Here is a 23,748-nt window from a genome sequence, read left to right as displayed (position 1 = left end):
AATGCACATGAGAGACGAAACACATTTCCTCACCCGTGCAAACCAAGTAAAGACATTTATGTGATGGCTGATCCACCCCATGTGTTCAAGAATATTAGAACAGCGCTCTTGAACAACACCATGAAAATACCACCCGATATTGTAGCTCAATATGACCTGCCAAGTGACACCGTTGATGTGAAGTACATAAGGGAACTTGTGAACCTGCAATCAACGTCTGAATTAAAATTGGCACCAAAACTGACCGCGACACATGTAAATCCATCGCATTACCAAAAAATGAGGGTTCCACTTGCGCAAGACGTCTTAAGTAGCTCCACAGCTGCGGCCTTGGAAACACTTGTGCAGGTAAATAGGCTTGACCAAGCTGCGAAGACAACTGCTTGGTTCTGCCGTTTGATGTGCAATTGGTTTGCAATCATGCGAGGTTGTTGCAAGAGCAAGGCCTTAAATGTAGAGAGAAGACGTCTGCTACAAGAAGTAATGTCCATCATTGAACGCATACAAATCGGGCGTTCTTGGAAACCGTGTCAGACAGGGTTAATAATGTCAACAATATCAATACTTGACTTAGACGAGTACCTAAGACAGGATGGGTTTACATATATCATGCCAGGACGATTCAATCAAAACGCCTTAGAGGGTTTGTTCGGTCGTATACGTGACAGAGGAAATAGATACCCTACAGCAAATGCATTTAGACAGCGATTACGAATATTGCTTATTAAACAACTGCAGGAATATATCTCACCAGACATTTTGACTACCATAGTAAAACCACCAGTGTCTCGTAGACATTGCAACCTTCATGAGCCTTTGGAACGTGATAGTGTCACCATGGATGAAGGATGCGCGTGAGGAAATTTGTTTTCACTCTACAGGATAGGCAACTCCCTATCTCGAGCGACAGAATATTCTATATACACTCTGTTACAACGTCGGTTGTCAGCACGCGCAAAGCTATTTCTCTATGTAACGTAGCTTTGTACGTGCTGTCAAGAGACAAAAAACTTCAGGATCTTCAGGATTTAAAATATCCGCGAGTTTTTTAGCTCGAGTGCACGGACCTCTAGGCCTTAGTTTCAAATGCGTGTAGTAGACTGTATGCAATTTCACACGTATTTGAAACTAAGGCCTAGAGGTCCGTGCACTCGAGCTAAAAAACTCGCGGATATTTTAAATCCTGAAGATCCTGAAGTTTTTTTGTCTCTTGACAGCACGTACAAAGCTACGTTACATAGAGAAATAGCTTTGCGCGTGCTGACAACCGACGTTGTAACAGAGTATATACAGAATATTTTTTCGTTCGAGATAGGGAGTTGCCGATCCTATAGCGTGAAAACAAATTTCCTCACGCGCATCCTTCATCCATGGTGTCACAGTACCCTCTGACAATAATGTGAGTTGTAATGCAACGGATACCATGTTTGCCTGCAATGTCGTTGAAGAACTACATCCTGTCCTGCATATGCCTGACACAGAACGCATTCCAGATGCTCAGCGTGAATTACTGGAAGTCTTTGAAAGATACCAAGAGGCGGATGACTCGCATCAATTACCTGATCCCGATAACGCATTCCTCCAAGTAGACGTCATGGAAGGTGATATATCGCCTGAGGATGAATGTTACTTAAGTAGATCATATGATATGTACGCGTGTAATGGTCCTGATAGCCTGGCATTTATTGTTGACACTCTAGGGCTTACTAGCACTAACCCAATAGATATACCTGTAACATTAGACAGTATGTCAGTCTACTATCTAGCAGGCTACATTTGCTTTTCACTTGAAAACAAGGTGTGTTGTCAATGTTTCGATAGCATTTGCGATCCCAAATCTAACCATACCCTGCATCCTGATGCAATTCATGCTGGAAACAAAGCTTTCGGAAACCTCAAACAGCCATCAACGTTATTCCTCAAGTTTATTACGTCCTGCGAAGAATGTTTGAGGGAGAAACATTTAGATAACCTAGATACAGTAACCGATCCTTTTAATGTATTTTCCAAGTCAGTTCAAGATCGAAGGCAATAGCGAAATATGTACGTACCCGTGTTCATATACGAGCGAAGCATGTAACCAAAACGCTCAAAGGTGTACCTATTCTTCACTACACGAATAAATAGTATATACATAAACACATTGTTGGTGTACTCAGTTAATGGATAAAATACCTTTACATATATATACATACCTTCATGTTACCAAAAGCGCATAGATCAGAAAGTGAAGAACATTAAACCTTTCCAGCCTTTAGCAACGGTATTCGTGTAAAATGAGAAGCAAGGGGGGACACAAATGGGTGGTTGGTGAGCCTCGTTTTCAACTACCAATCGAATCAGAGGTATATTAGGTCATCGTTAATGTCACGCGACAAGCGGAAAGTAGTTCGCGATGGTAGCGACTCCTGGCGATAGTGGAGAATACTATTGAGAAATCGGCTGCTTAACTAGGCTTAACGGACCGGTTGTTTTTTAGCGCTCTTTCGGTTCAATCGTCGTGGAATTTTCATGTTTCGTTAAGTTGAATTTTGATATTGTTTCCGAGGCCTTGTTATTGCTTTTATTATTGAAATGCCTCGAAAGAAAACAGCAGAACAGTTAGCACTTTTAGCGCAAAAGCTGAGCTTTTGCAGACTATCAACTTTTAGGCTCAATTCAATATCAGTTTCTCTAGAAACCCTAGCTTTGGCATCTAGAACTTTCCAGGCAAACCAATGGAAAGTTCTGATTTAAATTCTTCGTGGCACACAATAACTGGGTGAGGTTTATCATTTTGGAACAATATATTATGTACCCAGTTGTTCCAAGCGAACAAAAACGAGGAATACCCACATTGTTCTTTTTTATATTTTGATTTCAACAAATCATACTGGCTACACATATCTTCTAATATTTGTTTTAAACTGTCATTGTTTTTCATGCATTCTATTGCACCTTTAAGTTTCCCGTCTTTATCAATCAGGAAAAAGTCATCCTTTTCGTAGCTTTCCAAAATGTTTGCTAAATTCAAATCTGACATTTTGACAACTGTGCCGATTCCTGACTACCTAAATGACTTGATTAAATTAAGCCTTGGAATTAAACTATAGCAGACGACATGAAGATAAGGAAATAAGTGAACTATTTTTTCGAGCCAACTTACGCATGTACCCTGTGTAAAACTACGCGAAAGTAACTCTCCGCCGCGGCATAAGACCAACTCTTCCCGTCGCTCTGTAAGGGGGACGGAAATCTTGAATCGACTATGGGGGAACTCATTTTTCACGTTGCGGTTCAGGCTTCTCGTTCTTCACTTTCTGGTTATCTATGCGCTTTTGATGTTACCTACCATTGCCGCCTATATTACCCGTTGCCTTGCCTTAGCTTAAACGTTATCGTACTTTTTCCTATTACATGAAACAAAAGCAGACGACATATGGATTGTGGGATTTAGATCGTTTCAAATCAGTTCTGCAGTTCCGAACTGATGGAGGGAGTGTATAACGCCATCTATTCACGTACACGCGAAACAAAATGCGTGCACCGCCGTAGATGAAACCTTTGATCTGTGACGTCGAATTTCACCAATCGGCGCTACTCGGTCTATAATTACTCTAGTCTTACCTGGGGTACTCCCGCCATCTATGGGGAAATATGGAGGTGGCTATGGGCGCCGTTTACAATTCTAATAATTAGTAATGAAAACAATAGATTTCACATGATCTCAATCCTCCCTTATAATAGTGGTCCTCAAAACCATGGCGCTCTAAATACAGTTTCCCGTAAAAGTAGTTTACCCGTTATGGCAGTTCCCTATAGCTGCTCAGAGCCACCGGCAAATTGGCCATAATCGTATCACTCCCCTAAGGAAATTGGTATTTTAAACAAAAATTAAACTGTAAAGTATGACATCAGACGCAGTGTTAAATCACTTTTAAATGAAAATTTCAATGTTTAATTTGTTTCCATTTGTAAATTTTCTGATTTCCTCTTTTAAAGAGTGTATTATTATTATTACATGGGCTGAAAACATTTAAGAATTATCTTTGACCAAATACTGACCCAAGGATTATAGATATCTTAACTAGTTTAGACAATTAAAATGTGTTGTTTACTAAAAAAAACACCACGTGCCGTTGCTCTATTAATAACAAACTAAATAAAAAAGTAGTTCGTTATAGATTCTTAACAAACTATGCATAACAATAAACGTAAGGCATATATGCTCAATTTAAAGGTGATCTAGAGTATGTTGGCATCTTTGGCCAAATCGTAGAACATAGACTGTTCATTCCTTAAGAGAGCATCTGGAGAGTCGAATTCCACAATTCGGCCCTGATCGAGAACCATCACCCTTTGAAAAGTTAAAGATATGAAATTAGCAATCATTTTAAGCCGGTTTAAAAATTTGTTAAACTAACTTGTCGTAGTCCATGATGGTGTTTATTCTGTGCGCGATGGTGATGATGGTGGAGTTGGAGAATTCCTTCTTGATGGTCTCTTGAATGAGATCGTCGGTGTCCATGTCAACCGAGGCCGTCGCTTCGTCCAAGATCAGGATCTTGGTGTTCCTCAACAAGGCACGAGCCAAGCAGACCAACTGACGCTGACCGACACTCATGTTGCTACCTCCTTCGGTAACGGGGTGCTCCAGTCCCTGCTCGAGTGACGCCACAAAGGATTTCAGGTGCGAGTGTTCAAGGGCGGCCCATAGTCGCTGGTCGTCTTTTTGTCCAAAAGGATCCAAGTTGACTCTGAGTGTGCCCGAGAAGAGGACAGGCTCTTGAGGGATGATGGTCAACCGCGAACGCAAATAGGACAAGCCCAATCCTTCCACGTCCACTCCGTCTATGACGATCTGACCGCGCACCCTCTCGATGAGACGGAAGAGCGCCAGCGTCAGCGACGACTTTCCCGCCCCTGTCCGCCCCACCACGCCCACCTTCTCTCCAGCTTCAATCCTGACATCTATGTCCTTCAAGACCAAATCTAATCCTTCTCGGTATCTGGTGCTGTAGTCCTGGAATATGATTTGTCCTTGTTGAGGCCAATCAGCAGGCGGTTGAGATTCTGGTTTCTCCCAGTCGGCCTCGGACTCCAAACGACAGTATTCGTCAACTCTTTCTATGGAGACCGCATTTGATTCCCAACCCGTAGTGGCAGCGATAAACCATGTAATCGTCTGTAGAAGCTGTGAAATCAAAATACTAAATTAGTACTTAATTTGCAGAACCAAAAATTGTTCCACGAGAAAGAAAAGACTGAACAGACGTTTCATTTCAAAAAAGGGAAATTATCGTTAGCTAAAAAGATTGAAAAATATAATATCGTTCATAGGTAAGACAGCACCTTTAATATAGGATTAATGGTATGGTATATATACTAAAAAAAAGTCTCGATTGAGTAGAGGATAGGGTGCCAGGTTATACCCGTTTCCTCATTTTCCTAACACTTTCCAGAAAATATTACACGTAAATTGTAGTGCGTCTCCCTGACATCATCGTCACTAGGAGAGGTAAAATTTTGATCAATTATGCGTCACGAAATGAAAATTAATCCTTTTCTTGAAAACTTAACAAAATGGAGGAGAAACTAGTTTCTATAATTTAGGAAAAAACCTACAATGGCGGCTGTAAGTGTATATAATATACCACGGTACAGGAAAATATGGTCTCGCTGGTTTGGTCGCGGGACTAACTGGTCTCACCAATAGGGTCTTGAGACCATTTGGTCTCGTGATTTTTTGGTCCCGTGATTTTTTGGTCTCGGGACTTTTTGGTCTCTGTACTATTTGGTCTCGTGATTTTACGGTCTCGGTACTATTAGATCTCGTGATTTTTTGGTCTCGGGACCATTTGGTATCGTGATTACTTTGTCTCTGGACGGTTTGGTCTCGTGATTATTTGGTCTCGGGACCATTTGGTATCGTGATTACTTTGTCTCTGGACGGTTTGGTCTCGTGATTATTTGGTTACCTAATTAGTTGCCATCTTTTCCAAAACAATGGTCCCTATAATTCGTTACCACAATTTCCAAAATATTCTCCTATTAATTAGCTGCCACATTTACCAAAATATTCCAATATTAATTAGCTGCCACCTTTTCCAAAATATTCTGATATTAATTAGCTGCCACCTTTTCCAATATATTCTCCTATTAATTAGCTGCCACCTTTTCCAAAATATTGTCCTATTAATTAGCTGCCACCTTTTCCAAAAAATTCTCCTATTAATTAGCTGCCACCTTTTCCAAAATAGTCTCCTATTAATTAGCTGCCACCTTTTCTAAAATATTCTCCTATTAATTAGCTGCCACCTTTTTTGGTGCTCCAGCACATCGAATCATTTAAAAACCAAAGCGAAGTTACGTTTCGGAATACTTTCAAATTAACAAGTAACTATTCAAGGTGTGCCTTTTTCAAGTTTCATCAAAATCAATTAAGTCCAAGTATCTTAATTTAATTAAAAATGTAAGTACCCCAAAAGATAATTCTACAGCAGACGACACTAACTTTTCATTACTCTACAGTAGACGACGCTAATTTGCCATTTCACCGCCTTGAAACTTTTACTTGATATTTTTCAATTAATATAACACTACCTACATAATTTTACATTCATTAAAATTTTGTTTTACCTCTTTAGTCGATTAGGGAAATTTTAGGGAATGAACTATTGGTTTTAAAACTTCGAAATTTTGCACGATCATTTAAAACCTTTCAATATGCGTCTCACTAAAATTTGAAGAGATTCGGCCCAGTGAAACTGAAGGAAACAAATTTAAACTGTTTGAGACTAAGTCAGCACTCGCCTACCAATGGTAAATTGAGAAACCATCCGCCTACAAATGGTGAATTAAGCTACCACCCGCCTGCCAGTGGTGAATTAAGCTACCATCCGCCTACCAAAGGTGAATTATGTTACCACCCGTACACCAATGGTGAAATTATTTACCACTCGCCTCCAAAGTCATTTACACTTTGCCAAAAAATAATGACAGGCACTCAGCACGAGCCAATATGCTCACGAACGTATTACTGGAACATCGAATGAATAACGTTTGACAAGCATAAAATGTTTTTTATAACAAATTAATACAAATTAAGACTAAAGGAAGAGTTTTTCCAGTTGACTGAAGCGCGGATATTTTTTTACCTCTCCGAGTGACGTATGTCACGGAGAGGTTCTGTAACGATCGTGTGTGTCTGTTGTTACACCCACGTGACCGCGTTCGCAGTTTCCAAATCAGAGCAAAGGTGTTCGCCATTTCCGAACTGCTTTCACAGTCACGGAAATGGCTCCTCTGCTTCTAATCACCACCATCTTTTGGTCTTCGTCCATCCCACATGGACACCAGTCTCTACATACTGGCTTCCAATCACCACCATCTTCTGGTCTTCGTCCATTCCACTTGGACACAAGTCTGTACATACTGGCTTCTAATCACCACCATCTTCTGGTCTTCATCCATTCCACTTGCACACCAGTCTGTACATACTGGCTTCTAACCACCACCATCTACTGGTCTTCCATCTATTCCACATAGACACCAATCTGTCTCATTGGCTTCTAACTCCATCGTCATTGTTGGGTTTAAGACATTTGCGGCGATCAGCTAGGGTTACGAGAAACGTCTAACCTCCCTAGAGTGGGTTGTCCACCAAAGGTTTTCGCTATTGCGGTTGTTCTTGCCTTGAACTGTAGTTCGACGCCCTTATATACTACCTATTTGAGTAAGGCGAAGCAACCGGCGTATGCTTCATTTCAAACGCCAATATTAGTCAAGTCTCTCAAGAATGTTTAATTGTTCTTTATCAAAACGATGTAACGCTCAATAAGGCGAACAACTAACGAAGAAAATGTTTAATATTCATTATATTTATTTTGATATTTAAGATAATCTTGTTTCTCAACTCAAAATTAATACGGAAAGAGTTAAAAAGCAGTCTATGTTTTTGTCTGTTACACTAGTGCGTCGCGTTAGCAGTTAGCCTTGTGTTGATGTGTTAAGAAATCATAGAGAACCTTAATATTCCCTTTTTCCATAATATAAAGTGAATATGTGGAAGTATTTTTCGTAATTACGATGCCTTTAGTAGTTTTGTAACTTGAAAGCTCTGTTTCTTTTTGATATTCCAAGGACATTTTTTAATATTATTATTTGAAATTGCTGTTTATATATTACTTGCTATACAACATCTGTATATAGAACAATCCTTGCTTTATTTATATCAAGAAGAACTCTAAGGCTTACACTCTGTCGGTTAAATCAAGTATTATCCGTAATAGACCTACTGAACTAAAGAGTAAATAATTGAGGCTCAAGGTGTAGTAAACTATGGGTGTTGATTTTCGTGTCTGTATTGAAGAGACATTAACGGTTCAGAGTGAGCCGAAAGTTAAATACACGTTTAAAAAATCAGGTGTAGATATTATAAAAGAAGAAAAGATCATGGTGGCAATTAGACCAGTGAAAGGGCTAATGGTAAACGGGTATTAGCTACGGAGTTTTCATTCTTTTTATGGTGCGCAAGGATTTCAGTGCGTCTAGCCACAAATCAGCTTTGGTGTTATTTAACCTTAACACGCATGTTGGCAAACTAAGAACATTTTTGAGCTGATTAATATTGTTGAATAAAATTTCTAGGGCAAGTTGAAAGATAAGCCTACCAAAGAGGAGGACCACCCTCAAAAAATTCACAAAAACCGTGGGATGATTGACGCTCCATCTATAGAGACATTAATAGAGAATCATAAAACCCGATTTTAAGTTCTCTACTTACCGAATAATAAAAAATAAAATATATTTTATTCAAATTTTGTGAAACTTGTGATAATTTTATCTGACGTTTTGAAATAAAAACAACCTGCTTCTTTTCAAAATACAGGTTTTGCTTGAAAACGTTCCCTCCTTTAATAATAGAAAAAGGGTTGGTATTCAGAGGAAAATGACTTTAGAACCCCACTGTGCCTGCACTTCACATTAGTGCAAAGAGAGATAGTTCTTCAAGGTAAAATTTGCATAGGCACGGCGCGCGTTTCTTTACACCAAGACCAAGCGCAACTTCTCAAAACCTTTCATAGGCGATGTGGGTACAAAATTTAGCCCCTCCCAACGACAGAGGGAAATACTCCATTTTAGTAGCAAATCCAAAACGGGGCAATGGACCCTAGTTGCTTCTTATGGATAGTTCTCAAACCCACCGAAAGGGACCAGCACTATCTAGCTATAAAATTTTGCGCAGAAAAAACAATTCACAGGGGCAGATGATAGAGCCGCAGGGTCCTTTAAGTGATAAGAAAATGCGCAATAGCGTGGACCTTTGGTGGCGATCCCACCTTAGGGAGGCTAGACGTTTCTCGTAACCCTAGCCGCTCGCCGCGTACATCTTAAGCCTAACGACGATGATGGAGTAGAAGCCAATGTTACAGATTGGTGTCTATGTGGTATAGACGAAAGACTAGTAGATGGTGCTGTTAGAAGCCAATGTTCGAGTTTGGTGTCTATGTGGTATAGACGAAAGAGTAGTAGACGGTGGAATTGAGTGAAAGAATTGGCGGTTAGCCAACAGATGAAGGTGTAACGGCTAGTTAATGATTGGCGTCAAATAAGATGGATAAAGCAATGAAGTAAAATTTTCCGAATTTCTGTGTACTGCGAACGCGGTCCGGAAATTGCGAACACGTTTGCACCGACTTGCCAAGTGCGAACGCGGTGACAGACACACACAGAGACAGACAGACAGACAGACACACACACAGACACGTCCAGTGTAAAACCTCTCCGTGACGTCATCGTCACTCGGAGAGGTAAAAAATCCTAGGCGGCATATTTCAACGTAAAGAATCAGAATAAAAATACTTAATTTCTATCAATAATGTCCCTTAAATATTAAAAAAAGGCTTGGTTTGCCCAAGCTCAGGCCCAAGTCTAAAAAACAAAACGATAAGAGTTTTTTCCAGTTGACTGAAGCGCGGATATTTTTTAGCTAGGTGTGGTTATATAATCACACCTAGGTATTGCGCTGATGAATTGAATGTGTGTGTGGGTGTGGGTGGGTGTGTGTGTGTGTGTGGGTGTGGGTGGGTGTGTGTGTGTGTGTGTGTGTGGGTGTGTGTGTGTGTGTTTGTGAGTTAACCCCGGGTACACGAGAAACAAGCGTGGATAGAAAGCGATTAAGGCAAGATCCGCTACCACGTTGGAGCTCGTAATGTGAAAGAATTGCGAGAGGAAATACATTAGCGCTATGGCATGAGTTAAAGGCAATTTTCCGACTTCGGATGGACGTAAAACAAGTTTGTCTGGACCTATAGTTAAGATGATATCCTCTTTAGGCTCTTAAAAGTATTGGGAAAGAAATAAGATCGGCATCGTCAAAGTATTCACCCGGTTAGATTGCGGCGAGGATAAAGTTTAGGGTTCATTTGACGGACGGTCGTATCGAAACGGATTAAAATATATTCTCCTTACTCCGGTTTTTGGGGTCAGCGAAGGAGGATGGGGAATACGGTGAAGGTAGCTAGAATGAGAGATTCATTTTCATACGGAAAGGGCACTATGTGTAAAGGCTGGGTTGCTGCTATTTATTTATTGTTGTCGTTGAAAATATCTCCTGACACTTCAATGTGTATTTGTTATAGGTTTTTATCTACGTTGTGAAAGACATACTGGCTTTACGATTATGATCTGTGAGTGTGTATGTTTGTGGATTGTCTGTGGAGGCTGGATAGGCGAAAAGACCTTTTTATCTAGATGTGGTAAGAACTTAATGTACACCAAACGTTGGGCCATCTCGAATATTAAGTTAGCGAGTTAGAAAACATGAATACTGTACTACATTCGCACATACGAAACTAACACGCCCTTCCCACCTCAACCACACTTAGCTAATACGGAAATTTTTTTACGTGACTTGTTTCTATATAATTTTAAAGACAACCAACACCTCTATAATCTTCCCTACACCATCCAATAATTGTGACTGTGAATAAAGAAGAAACCAACTCCTTTATCAAATATATGAAAGCTGATAAAAGTCCTCCCTTTTGTAGTCGAATAGACCGCTTATGTATTTTTGGAAATGAGTATTATTTGAAAATTAAAACACGATCTCCCTTGGAAAAGAAATTCATGATAAAATGTTTTAGGAAAATGGAATTGTTGAAAAATCTGAGATAAGTAATTTCTTATTTCAATTAATTTATAGGAAATAAATCCATTACCAGTAAAATCATGAGATTGAATTGAATTCTAAAGAGTAGTAAAATACGGATTGTCTTTAAAATTATATAGAAAAAAATATCCGCGCTTCAGTCAACTGGAAAAACTCTTACGGTTTTGTTTTTTAGACTTGGGCAAACCAAGTCTTTTTTTTAATATTAATATTAATAATAAATTAATGTATATAATATATTTAATATTTAATTGGGTCTCGGGACAAACGGGTCTCGGGACAATTGGGTCTCGGGACAAATGGGTCTCGGGACAATTGGGTCTCGGGACAAATGGGTCTCGGGACCTAACCCAACCCAACCTTGTTTGGAGGTAAGAAGATTATTTATATGAGTATTAAAATCCCGCCTCTTACCACGAACAATTTATTAGCAATAATAGAAATATTTTGAAAAAGGTGTCTGATAATTAATAGAAGAATATTTTGGAAAAGATGGCAGCTAACTATTAGGAGAATATTTTGGAAAAAGTGGCAGCTAATTAGTAGGAGAATATTTTGGAAAAGGTGGCAGCTAATTAATAGGAGAATATTTTGGAAAAGGTGGCAGCTAATTAATAGGAGAATATTTTGGAAAAGGTGGCAGCTAATTAATAGGAGAATATTTTGGAAAAGGTGGCAGCAAATTAATAGGAGAATATTTAGGAAAAGGTGGCAACTAATTAATAGGAGAATATTTTGTTAAAGGTGGCAACTAATTAATAGGAGAATATTTTGGAAAAGGTGGCAACGAATTATTGGAACCATTGTTTTGGAAAAGGGGGCAACGAATTATTGGGACCATTGCTTTGGAAAAGGAGGCAACTAGTTAGGTAACCAAATAATCACGAGACCAAACCGTCCCGAGACCAAATAATCACGATACCAAATAATGACGATACCAAATAATCACGATACCAAATAATCACGATACCAAATAATGACGATACCAATAATGACGATACCAAATAATCACGATACCAAATAGTCCCGAGACCAAATAATCACACTCTAAGAAATGGAAGTGTAAAAAAACGTGTTAAAACGGTGTAAACACCGTAAAAACACCCAAAAGAGAGTTTTTTACCGTGAGTTATTAGGGGCCAATTTAAAGTGTAAATTTGGTGTAAAATAACACTATTAAAACACCGTTCGAAATTAAACATGAAAAATTATAATAGTGCGGGTTTCTTAAATAAGGTCTTTCATTTTCATTAATGTTTTAATATTAAAGTCAATCCAAACAGGAAAAAATTATTGAAAAAGTTAATTTCTAAACATTTTTTTAAAGATGATATTCATGAAAGAATATATTTTTATCCTTTAAATAAAATTAAATAGGAAATTGGTAATCAAGCGGTATTGTGCATTCATAAAACACAGCTAAACGTGTTAGGCGACACTCTGAAACGTGTTAGATGACACTCTTAAAAACGTTAGGCGACACTCTTGCAGTGGCGTCGCTAGGCCTTTAATGGGGGCTATAGCGCACCCAAATTTCAAAGTTAGGACCCTCAAAATACTCCGTAAACTATACCAAAAAATTTCTAGTAGCCTCCTAAAATTCTGTAGCAATATAGTGTATAAAAATTATAATAAAAAGTTCGTTAAGTTTCGTCTTTGTAGAGATGAATTTCAGTATCAAATAGTTGTGGGGACTAAAAGCAAACGAAAACTAAACTTACAAATAACGAGTGAAATTCTTTCATCCACAATTGTCTCATACACACAAAAAAAATTGAGTGTTTCTTTGGAGTGAAAATGGTGTACTTTTTAAATACACCTATATAACACCTAACATTTTCACATGAATAACAAAAACGGTGTTATATTGGTATTTTAAAGGTGACCATTATCTACGACAAAAACGCTAAGTTAATATAGGTGTAAAATGTATCTGGAATTACTCCTTTTTCTCAAAAAGGGTGTTAAAAGGGTAGATCTCAGACTTTAAATTTTATAAACTGGTATTTTTAGCACAATTCTGTAAATTTTTAATTTCTATTTATAGTTAAACTGTCTCATACAATAACGCGAGAGCGGCGAGAGAACAATTTCGCATTTTTTCACTGATTTATGATTATTATTAATATTAATATGAAATAGTTTTGTGGACAATTAATATTTAGCGAAATGGAAGTTTCAAAAGAGTGTAATTCAAGAAAACACTTTTTTACAAATTAAAAACACCCAAAATTGAGATTCGTCACCTTGAGTTTTCCGGACAATTTAAGGTGTAAATTCGGTAATAAAAACCTTTAAAACACCGTTTGAAATTAAACATGGAAATTAAATAATAATACTGCGGGATAGAAAATCAATAACTTGTTTCTTAAATGAGGTCTTCCGTTTCTGTTTTAATTTTGAAGTCAATCCAAAGATTATAAAGTCAAGGAAAAAGACTTAATTGTTCGTATTAAATAACAGCATTTTTAAAGATGATATTTTCTTTAGAAAATATTTTTATCCCCGAGTAAAACGTAGCTAAGAAATTGGTGATCAGGTGGTATGGTAGCTTTATAAAACCTGCTAAATGTGTTATGTGACACTTTTAAAAGCGTTACGCGGCATTCTTAAAAGTGTTACGCGACACTCTTAAAGGCGTTACGCGACACTCTTAAAGGCGTTACGCGACACTCTTAAAGGCGTTACGCGACACTCTTAAAGGCGTTACGAGACACTCTTAAAGTTGTTATGCGACACGCTTAAAACTGTTATTTTAAGCTCGCAAAGGTGCTGAACAACACACATAAAAGAGTAACAATTATCTTTTAGTACGAAAGACGAGTTGAAAAGGTGTTAAACTGCACCTCTGTTGAACAATTTCCATTCTTATTTTCGACACCCATTGTTCAAATAAGTGTGTTTAAATCCTTTCAGCTTAATATCTAAAGAACAGTCTACCTTATTTGACATTTCCCATAAAGTTTTATAATCATTGTTTTGACACATTGCGTCCCGGGTTTAACATTTTTAATCCAATCAAACAAGGTTAATTTATCGTTAAGTGCTCACGACGCCCACACTCTGCGTATACGGTCCAAAGTATCGGTTATCGGTTGAATCAGAAGTGAGATGAGACTAGAAATGAAGGGCTCTAGCATTGATAGTAGATCCTGGCACTAGTGAACAAATTTGAGGATTTTATGCCGCCTCCCACGCGCCCACACTACTGAGAAAAAAATTGGTCGAGTTCCAAAAACATTTCCTATCCCCTTCCCCAAAACCTAAAGCGGCCGAACACGGATGCGGCTCCTTGAATCTAGTTCGGCCGTCTACCACCGCGAGCGTCTCACGTTTTGGAGGGAAAATTCAGAAACCGCTACTAGAGGGCCAACCGTTCTTGAGTTATCAAGAATATTCACTTTCGCCGAGTGAAGAATTTGGTTACCTCAGTACTTCTGGTCTCATCTCACTTCTGGTTGAATTAATAGTTTAGAGAACCCATATAATAACAAAATTTCTTCTGCACTAAAATTTCGTGATTCTGCGGATGTAAATTTGAACTACAGACAAACCTTTCATTAAAAATCCATAAATATCTCAACAATTTACTGGAACATGTTTATTTACCATAATTTAAATATCAATTTATCTTTTTAAGCATCATCTTACAATAATAACAAGGGATATGTTATGGATTATGGCTTATTTCACCTTTCCCTTATAATTAGATAAGCCTTCAAATCGTTAAATAATGTATCACCTTGCAACTCTGTTATTATCAGAGAAATTTTAGCAATGAACTGTTAAGTGTAGTCATTCCAGGCTATTTACCACTGTTTGAAAACCGCCTAAATGGCGGGAGTTTGGTCAAATGGGACCTCCCAATTATGGTTTCGGTCTGTGTAAAATGTGGACCAATAAAAACTACTCTTAAAGGTGTTAAAACACTAAATATATTTGAGTGTACAGTGAAAAGTATGTGTAGCATCTTTAGTGAGTGTAGCACGATGTGGTAAAGGTGGCATACTGTATTAAAATCACGCTGTGTAATACAGGCTTCCTACAATATTTCACGCCTTTTCTGCAGTATTTCCCACTTCGGTAGTTCAAATTCACGCCATTTGAAGAATATTGGAAGAACATACAAACACTTAAAGAACACCTTTTAAAAATATTATTTTTAAAAGGTGTAAGAAATAGCTCAATGAGGCGTAATAAATGTGTCAGTGTGAAATATTTTTAAGATGCAGTGTTAAAAATGGTCTATTTAACACTTTCAGAGGTGTTGTTTAACATCTTTAAATTGAGACGAAAGGTGCTAATCACACCATTTAAGAGTGTAATATTCCATTTCTGCACTATTTCACACTTCAAGCCAAAAATGACGCCTTTTGAAGAATATTAGAAGAACATACAGACACTTTAAGAACACGTTTTAAATATATGGTTTTTAAAAGGCGTAATAAATGTGTCGGGAGAAAATATTTTTAAGACGCAAAGTGTTGAAAATGGGCCATTTAAAACCTTCAGAGGCGTTATTTAACCACTTTAATGGTGCTGTTTTTGGACCCGTCAAAATTAAGACAAAAGGTGCTAAATCACACCTTTGATTTTAAGAGTGTAGTGAATAACTCGGTTCCGTACTCTTTATCAATAAAAGTTTTCTTTAATATACGAACAATAATATTAAGCCCCTTCCCCCCCCCCCCAAATTTTAAACCCTATAGCAACGCTATTGCACTCTTGAAAGTGTTATGCGATACTCTTAAAAGAATTGTGTGACACTAATAATCGAGACTAGGTTAGGTACTGGCCTCACAGTAGGGCGACTATAAACGCCAGCTTGAGAGGTAAATATGTGAGACACATGTTTTTGTGACATGTCTTATGTTTAATTTGAGAAAATTTAGAGTACTAAACGGATTTATTTTTTTAAATATTGTAGAGTAGATTAGGTCCAACCCGTTTCTGGTGCTCGAAAAACTCTTCGTGAAAAGAGATTATTAAATTTAACAAGAACGTCTTTATCTACTGCTATGATATTATTTCCTCCAGAACCAATTTAATACCCGATGAATTTGTACTGATTTAAAACTTTCTGCCTTTTCAGAAGTTATTTAGTCGGTGAAAATGACCAACTTATCATACAGTTTCAAGCTGGATTTTAAGTCGATCAAGTGGCCAAGTTTTTACGCAGTTTCCATTGCATGCGAGAACTACCTTGCTTAAAAGGGTATAGCACTATAGCTCTGCATGTTAGAACTGTCCTCTTAAGTTCTCTCAAGGTGGAACATTGCTATGAATATAGAGCTATTTGCCATAAAATCTAACACTCTTAAAGGTGTCATCAGACACTCTGGAAGGTGTCACACGACTCTAGAAAAGGTGTCAAGCGACACTCTGAAAGGTGTTATGCGACACTCGGAAAGGTGTTATGCGACACTCTTAAAAGCGTTACTTAAACTCGGAAAGGTGCTATGCCACACCTTTTAAGGAAGTGCACAACACTCATATGAGAGTAAAAAATTAACTTTTAGTTCGATATAAGAGTTAAAAAGGTGTTAAACTACACCTCTGTTGCACCATTTTATTCTTATCTTTGACACCAATTGCTCAAATAAGTGTTATTAAACCCTTTCAGGGGTGTAAATCAACACCTGTAACCGTGTCAAATTTGGACCCATATAAACTACTTTTACAGGTGTTAAAGCACACTCCATTTTCTTAGAGTGCACGATACCAAATAGTCCCGAGACCAAATAATCACGATACCAAATAGTTCCGAGACCAAATCGGTGAGACCAATTAGTCCCGCGACCAACTCGGCGAGACCAAAATGGCGAGACCAATTCGGGGAGACCATATTTTCCTGTTCTGGTCGTATTTTGTTGTATATCTGAGTGTCTAGATTACCCCCTTTTCACCCTCGCTCTACTGGTGAAAAGGTCTTAGTTAATAAAAGTTTCGAATCACAGCAGTGGATGAGAACAGTGCAATTAGCCTTTTCATCAGTAGAGCGGGGGTGAAAAGGGGGAAAATTTCCGAGAGGGGAGCATGTGCAGAAAGAATGTTTGGGCCCAGTGTCGTATTTTTGTAACCATTGATTTTGCCTTATTTGTTACGCTTTCGAGTTTATTTTTATAAAACAGTGTTGTAATACCTGTTGTAAAAGTATTAATTGAACTTTTAAGGTGAAATTTTATCGAATTCAATTGATAGACGTAAAATTGGGGTAGTTAATGAAATTCTAAACACTAACCTATCCAACCACTTTTTGATTATTGTGACATCTTATATACAACCTTAAATAAGTCTAACTTAAATCAATTACAAAAGAGTATATACTGCCGTATACGGACAAGATTGTCCGTATAAGGAAGTTCGTATTGCGGGGGGGGGGGGTTCATTACTTCCCCCTTTTTCTCTTTCCCTCTAGGTGGTGCCATGCCTGAGGGGTGGGAGTTGTGTTGAGGGGAATATATGACGATTGTCACGCCCACTAGTGGTGGTGTAAGATTTTATTGACTTCTGCAAAATTTTAATTTATTTTTCTGGCATGACGTCATGTGACTTATTAATAGTGATGATATGTCCTTTGACTCAAGTGGTATTATTTGGTGTATCTTTAGGATATTGTGCACATTTAGGATATAATTTACGGGTAATTCTATAGATTCTGTGGGCCCATTCTTCACCTACCCTTCCAGTAATGCTATACTGTATACGGAACAGGAAAATATGGTCTCGCCATTTTGGTCTCGCCGATTTGGTCGCGGGACTAATTGGTATCGTGATTATTTGGTCTCGGGACTATTTGGTATCGTGATTATTTGGTTTCGGGACTATTTGGTATCGTGATTATTTGGTCTCGGGACTATTTGGTATCGTGATTATTTGGTCACGGGACATTTGGTATCGTGATTATTTGGTCTTGGGACTATTTGGTATCGTGATTATTTGGTCTCGGGACGGTTTGGTCTCGTGATTATTTGGTTACCTTATTAGTTGCCTCCTTTTCCAAAGCAATGGTCCCAATAATTCGTTGCCTTCTTTTCCAAAACAATGGTTCCAATAATTCGTTGCCACCTTTTCCAAAATATTCTCCTATTAATTAGTTGCCACCTTTTCCTAAATATTCTCCTATTAATTAGCTGCCACCTTTTCCAAAATATTCTCTTAATAGTTAGCTGCCACCTTTTCCAAAATATTCTCCTACTATTTAGCTGGCACCTTTTCCAAAATATTCTCCTACTATTTAGCTGCCACCTTTTCCAAAATATTCTCCTATTAATTAGCTGCCACCTTTTCCAAAATATTTCTATTATTGTTAATAAATTGTTCGTGGTAAGAGGCGGGCTTTTAATACTCAAATTTTAATACTCAACCTCCAATCAAGGTTGGGTTGGGTTAGGTCCCAAGACCCATTTGTCCCGAGACCCATTTGTCCCTCTTCCCAGGTGTAACGATAAGAAGGCTCATTAGGAGACGTTAGCCTTATCTTCTGGATGTTTTGTGTTGAGCGGCAGGTGTGACCCCTTGGCTAGTCTTGAAAGGGTGTAGCACACCGTGTTGCGGGAAGGGCAGACAGTCGGTTGCGAGTGTAGGGTGCCACAGTTACGGCAAGTGAAACTTTGTCCTAAATGTAACGAAGGTCGTGGTCTGCCGGAAGGAGAATGCATTTTTTGATCGGTAGGGGGTGCTGGGCGAGAAAGTCGAGCATTGTCATTCTACCCTTTAGAGATCCAACGTTCATGGGCTGAAGAAGTCACGCCCAGCTCACCGTCCTCGCGTCAAGAAAGACTTCCTAGAGAGGAGCTCGAGATTTCTAACAGTGTTAGGAAAGGGGGAAAAATTTAACCCCCTATCCATGGAGTTAGAAGGAGTTCTTACCTCAGCAGAGACGTACGCATTACCAGCTATTGTAATTGTTTACTCCCTAGGCTAATTTAATGGACTTCTGATGGTATTAAGGCACGTATTAAAAGTAATAAAACATCCTTATTGACCAAATTCGTCGAGCGTATAGAAATAACTGATTAAAATCTGCCCCTTTCCTTTATGAGGAAACCTCATCGTTACTTTATACGTAGCGTCCTCTAGTAGAAATAGATATGGTGTACTAACGGCGGGAATTAAAAAATCGAAGAACTATTATTAAGAGTTTATAAAATCACGGAACTATTATTAAGAGTTTACAAAATCACAGAACTATTATAGAGTTGATAAAATCACAGCACTATTATAGAGTTGATAAAATCAAAGAACTATTATCAAGAGTTTATAAAATCAGAGAACTATTATTAAGAGCTTATAACAATTGGTAGTGCTCACCCGATCGGTATTGGCCAAGATCAATCCTACAAAATCAGTTGACAGAGTCCCTTTGCTCAAAGTGATGAAAATTGCAGTGCAAAACATCAAGCAATTGCCCAAGATATTGTGGCGTACTGCAAGCCATCTGGAAAGAAATTTAATTACATTGTTTAGAAGAAATGAGTAGAGACTTGGAATGGCCGCTTTCTTTGCATCCACACTCCTCAGAGCGGTTTCAACCCGAAGGTAAAAATGAAGTGTAGATGCCTATAAAGCTGTCATCCCAAAACGAAATAGACCCAATTGAAACCAGGTTTTAATGACGCAATTAAAAATTACCTTTGCGCCATGTTCATCATGTAATTAGCGGCTGTGCATTCGTCGATCAGTTTCAGGAAGTGTCCTTCGAAGTTTTTTCCGGCGTTACACGCCCTGATGACAGTGCTGCCACCCACAGATCCGCCCACGTACGAAAACAAGAAGGAATCCCTCAAGCTGGTTATCCGCTTGAATTGACGATTGCTCGACATCAAGAAACGCTGTAAACGTCATGGCAAAAACCTTCAGTTTTAGGGAAAAAAATCCCAAGAGGGGCGCGAGTAAGATTTGCATGCCTTCTACAACATTTTGCAATGTTTTCGATACCGATCTGTCGCAAAAGTAAAAATTCTTAACCCTCTACGACCAAGCAACAATGACAGGCAGAGAACGGGTTTTCGTGGGGACTCTTGTACCCGTACCTGTCCCTTTTGTTAAATTTTTCTATCACATATTTTCGTCAGTCGCGAATTCCCCTCCCTTTAAAGAGTTCGCTCGGCTCATACAAGCAAAATAGCTTTAAATTTACAATACTTGTTTTCAAATTCTTCCAATAATTTAAAGTTCGTTTTGTTTACTTTAACTGTGTATTAATTTCTCACGACACCGAACATATTTTGGTTCGTCGAGCCGGATCTGTTTCGCAATTAACAGAATTTTCAAAACTCAATCAACAAAAACAACATAATTCGAGGTGAACCGGCAAATTCTCGGAAAAATCGTGAAAACTATGTGTGTTAAATGAAAAATCAACGTCGACTTTAACTCTAGAATCATGGATGCATTGCGGCACAAAAGAAGGCCAAATTACGCGATTGGAAACAATTGTTAGTGGACATGCTTCCCAACCATTTGGTGAAGCAGGACTAAAACTTTACGTGAACAAAAGTGAACAGTTAATATTGGATTTGGGTGATTTACAACAAAATATAATCACTACGTGCCCTCCAGATGATTTTCAACCTGAAGCAGCAGAATATAACGCTTCAATCCAACGACTCGAAACGGTAAACATATTTTTTGCTTCTGAGTTAAGTCAAACGCAAACAGCCTCAGAAGCGGCCTCCAGTACTACCGCTCAAACAAGCGCGCCTAGTGCCGATATTAGGCTGCGGAAACTAGATTTACCGACATTCGGAGGTAACTATGTAGACTGATTATCATTTCACGACCTTTATGTTGCTACCGTTCATGACAATCCAAAACTATCAAATGCGCGAAAATTTCAATATTTAAAGTCTGGGCTAACCGACGAACCCGCTCTGTAATAAAATCCATCCCAACTACGGATGCAAATTACCCAGAAGCGTGGGATATTCTTTTGAATCGATACAATAATACGCGTGAACTAATCGATGCTCAACTAAAGCGCTTATTTACCCAGCTTCGAGTCAATCAAGAATCATCTTCGGAACTCCGAAAGCTACTCGATACAACTTCAGAATGTATCCGCTCACTAAAGGTGCTGAACGAACCAGTTCAACATTGGGACTCTATTCTCGTCTTTATTGCCAAGGAAAGACTAGACCCAGAATCAAGACGTCAGTGGGAGCTTTCACTAAGCCGTACAACCGCACCAACCTTTGACGACCTCCGAACCATCCTCAAACAACGTTCTCGAGCGATAGCGGCGGCTCAAGAAAGCAGTGTCAAAGCAAAACCACAGTCTCAAGCTAAAATATCCGCGCTAACCCATGTAGGGACCACTAGAGCACACTGTCCCATATGTAAAACAGAGCATAGCATTTACAAATGCCCAACTTTTGCCAAAGTGTCAGTCAACGAACGTTGGGACCTAGTGAAAAAGAAATTGTTGTGTTTCAATTGCTTGCGGCGTGACCACGCAAGTCCAGATTGTAAATCAGGTCACTGCAAGTAATGTACCAGCAGACATAATACATTTCTTCACGCAGAAACAAAAAGCGAAGCGAAAACTGCCAAAAACATGGAACCTGCAGTTATTTCCCATATCTCAAGGGGAGAAAAGAGTAACTCTCAAGTCCTTCTGTCAACCGCAATGGTCCTGGTCAAGGACTTCAAAGGAGTATTTCATCCAGCTAGAGCTTTGCTGGATTCCGCCTCCGAGGCAAGCTTCATCACTGAAAAATGCGCCAAACGATTGCAATTAAAGATAACAAACATTGACGTTTCAATTGGTGGCATTGGAGTTTCAGTCCGAGGGTCATCTCGCGGCATAGTTGAATTAGAACTTTCTTCTACTCTCTAAAGGTAGAGGCGTTAGTACTGAAGAAAGTAACGAAGAACATTCCAAGCATGGAAGTGGATCCTAGCTCCTTTATTCATTTCAAGGGATGGCCAGTGCAAGGGTCCAAGCAACATGCCAAGCGCTGTCAATAGCATATTCGGATGGACTATTTCTGGCCCATTCAAAACTGAAAATCCTAGGCCAGAAATACAAATTCATCACTGCACAATTGACGAAGTCAGAAAATTCTGCGAATTAGAAGAGCTGCCCACACGAAAGGTACTGCTCCCCGAAAAACAATGCGAGATACATTTCTCTGAAACTCATTCTCGTGATGAAACTGGAAGATATATGGTCCGACTTCCTTTCAAGGCCGAACCCAACACCCTAGGGGAGTCTCGGAAGATAGCCACGCGTCGCTTTCTTCACGTAGAACGTCGATTACAAAGCAATCCAACGGCTTACGAAGCATACAAGAACTTTATGAATGAATACGTCCAGCTAGGTCACATGCAACTCATGGATGTCCAGCACCGAACTACTATTCGCCTCATTTCGCAGCAGTTCAAAATGAGAAAAGAAGCTCAACTAAAAGACGGGTCGCATTCGATGCGTCAGCCAAATCATACAATGGCATATCTCTCAATGATATTTTATTAGTCGGTCCCAAACTACAAGACGACCTCGTAAACATCCTTATTCACTTCCGCGAACACGCTATTGCAATGAAAGCTGATATTGCTAAAATGTATCGCCAAATTTGGGTCCATCCCGAAGACACAAACTTCCAAAGAATAGTCTGGAGGCCAAGTCCAACTGAACCTTTGCAAAACTATAAACTCTTAACGGTTACTTACGGTACAGCTTCAGCTTCGTATCTTGCCACCAAGGTTCTTCAACAGCTAGCTCTTCAGGTCAAAGAAAGCTTTCCAAGAGCGTCAGAAAAACTAGCAAAAAACTTTTCGATGGATGATTTGCTCTCGGGCGCCAACAACATCCAAGAAGCGTTGCAAATACAAAAGGAATTGTTGAACGCTGCCGCCAGCGCGGGATATGATATTCGAAAATGGGTATCAAATGAACCAGCTCTACTCGAATCAATTTCTCCTGACAAACAAGAAATTCCAATACCCATATTGTTTGACAACCAAGCTTCAGTTATCACACACGGTTTGCATTAGACGCAGATGACTTCTCATATGTAGTCACTTCACCAACATTTCGCAGTACCATCACCAAAAGAACGGTCCTATCCGATACTGCAAAAATCTTTGATCCTTTGGGATTACTTTCTCCAGTCATAATACGAGCAAAGATATTTATCCAAGATCTTTGGAAACAACAACAAGACTGGGATGAACCGTTACCAGAGTCGTTCGTCTATCGTTGGCAAACTTTCCGCAACGATTTGCCATCTATTGAAACGATGCGGATACCTCGCTATGTATCTCAAAGAGAGCTGAAGAGCCGCAGTCTACAGGGATTTTGTGATGCCTCGGAGAAAGGATTCGCTGCAGCTGTATGCATGTAAACTCTGAGTTCGTCTGGCGAGGTCAGAGTGGAACTTATCGCAGCAAAGACAAAGGTTGCTCCGACAAAAACTGTAAACGTACAGAGACTGGAGCTCTGCGCCGCACTTTTACTCGCGAGATTGATAAAATTGATCCAAGAGGCACTTCCAAGTACTACAGACATTGCTACAATTGTTTGCTGGTCAGATTCGAAAAACGTTCTCTCATGGCTAAGAGCACCTCCACACAGATGAAAACCTTTG

The 23,748-nt window shown here is 39.0% G+C and overlaps 2 protein-coding genes across 5 annotated transcripts in view; both read right to left on the bottom strand.

The window, feature by feature from the left end:
- Positions 1–387: 387 nt before the first annotated feature.
- LOC149679098 (uncharacterized) lies at positions 388–3,820 on the bottom strand. 4 transcript variants are annotated; one of them, XM_089836915.1, is made up of 8 exons: positions 2,052–2,201; positions 1,849–1,935; positions 1,718–1,786; positions 1,560–1,613; positions 1,356–1,472; positions 752–814; positions 583–682; positions 388–517 (listed from the first exon to the last, which is right to left on the bottom strand). In XM_089836915.1, the coding sequence occupies exons 2-6, from the start codon at positions 1,868–1,870 to the stop codon at positions 807–809; spliced, it is 270 nt and encodes an 89-aa protein (XP_089693041.1). In that variant the 5' UTR covers positions 1,871–1,935; positions 2,052–2,201; the 3' UTR covers positions 388–517; positions 583–682; positions 752–806. The 4 variants fall into 4 exon arrangements, with proteins under 4 accessions (XP_089693041.1, XP_089693037.1, XP_089693038.1 ...); XM_089836911.1 differs by lacking the exons at positions 388–517; positions 583–682; positions 752–814 and having other exon boundaries at positions 932–1,472; positions 2,052–2,111; positions 2,196–3,820; XM_089836912.1 differs by lacking the exons at positions 388–517; positions 583–682; positions 752–814 and having other exon boundaries at positions 932–1,472; positions 1,849–1,972.
- Positions 3,821–3,910: 90 nt separating this feature from the next.
- Positions 3,911–23,748, bottom strand: part of LOC149679097 (ATP-binding cassette sub-family C member 2-like) — a 35,233-nt gene continuing 15,395 nt past the window's right edge. Inside the window, exons 2-5 of the mRNA XM_089836916.1 lie at positions 19,790–19,989; positions 19,469–19,595; positions 4,404–5,173; positions 3,911–4,336 (exon numbers count right to left, since the gene is read on the bottom strand). Of these exons, the coding sequence (XP_089693042.1) occupies positions 4,225–4,336; positions 4,404–5,173; positions 19,469–19,595; positions 19,790–19,989 (1,209 nt within the window). The 3' untranslated portion in view covers positions 3,911–4,224. The remainder of the gene's footprint in view (positions 4,337–4,403; positions 5,174–19,468; positions 19,596–19,789; positions 19,990–23,748) is intronic.

This window comes from Phalangium opilio, unplaced genomic scaffold, assembly GCF_054372755.1.
Source record: "Phalangium opilio isolate 3A_F unplaced genomic scaffold, DU_Popi_V2 ptg000042l_1, whole genome shotgun sequence".
NCBI lineage: Eukaryota > Metazoa > Arthropoda > Arachnida > Opiliones > Phalangiidae > Phalangium > Phalangium opilio.
Note: the sequence above shows the minus strand (reverse complement) of the source record. Positions and strands in the feature narration are given on the sequence as shown.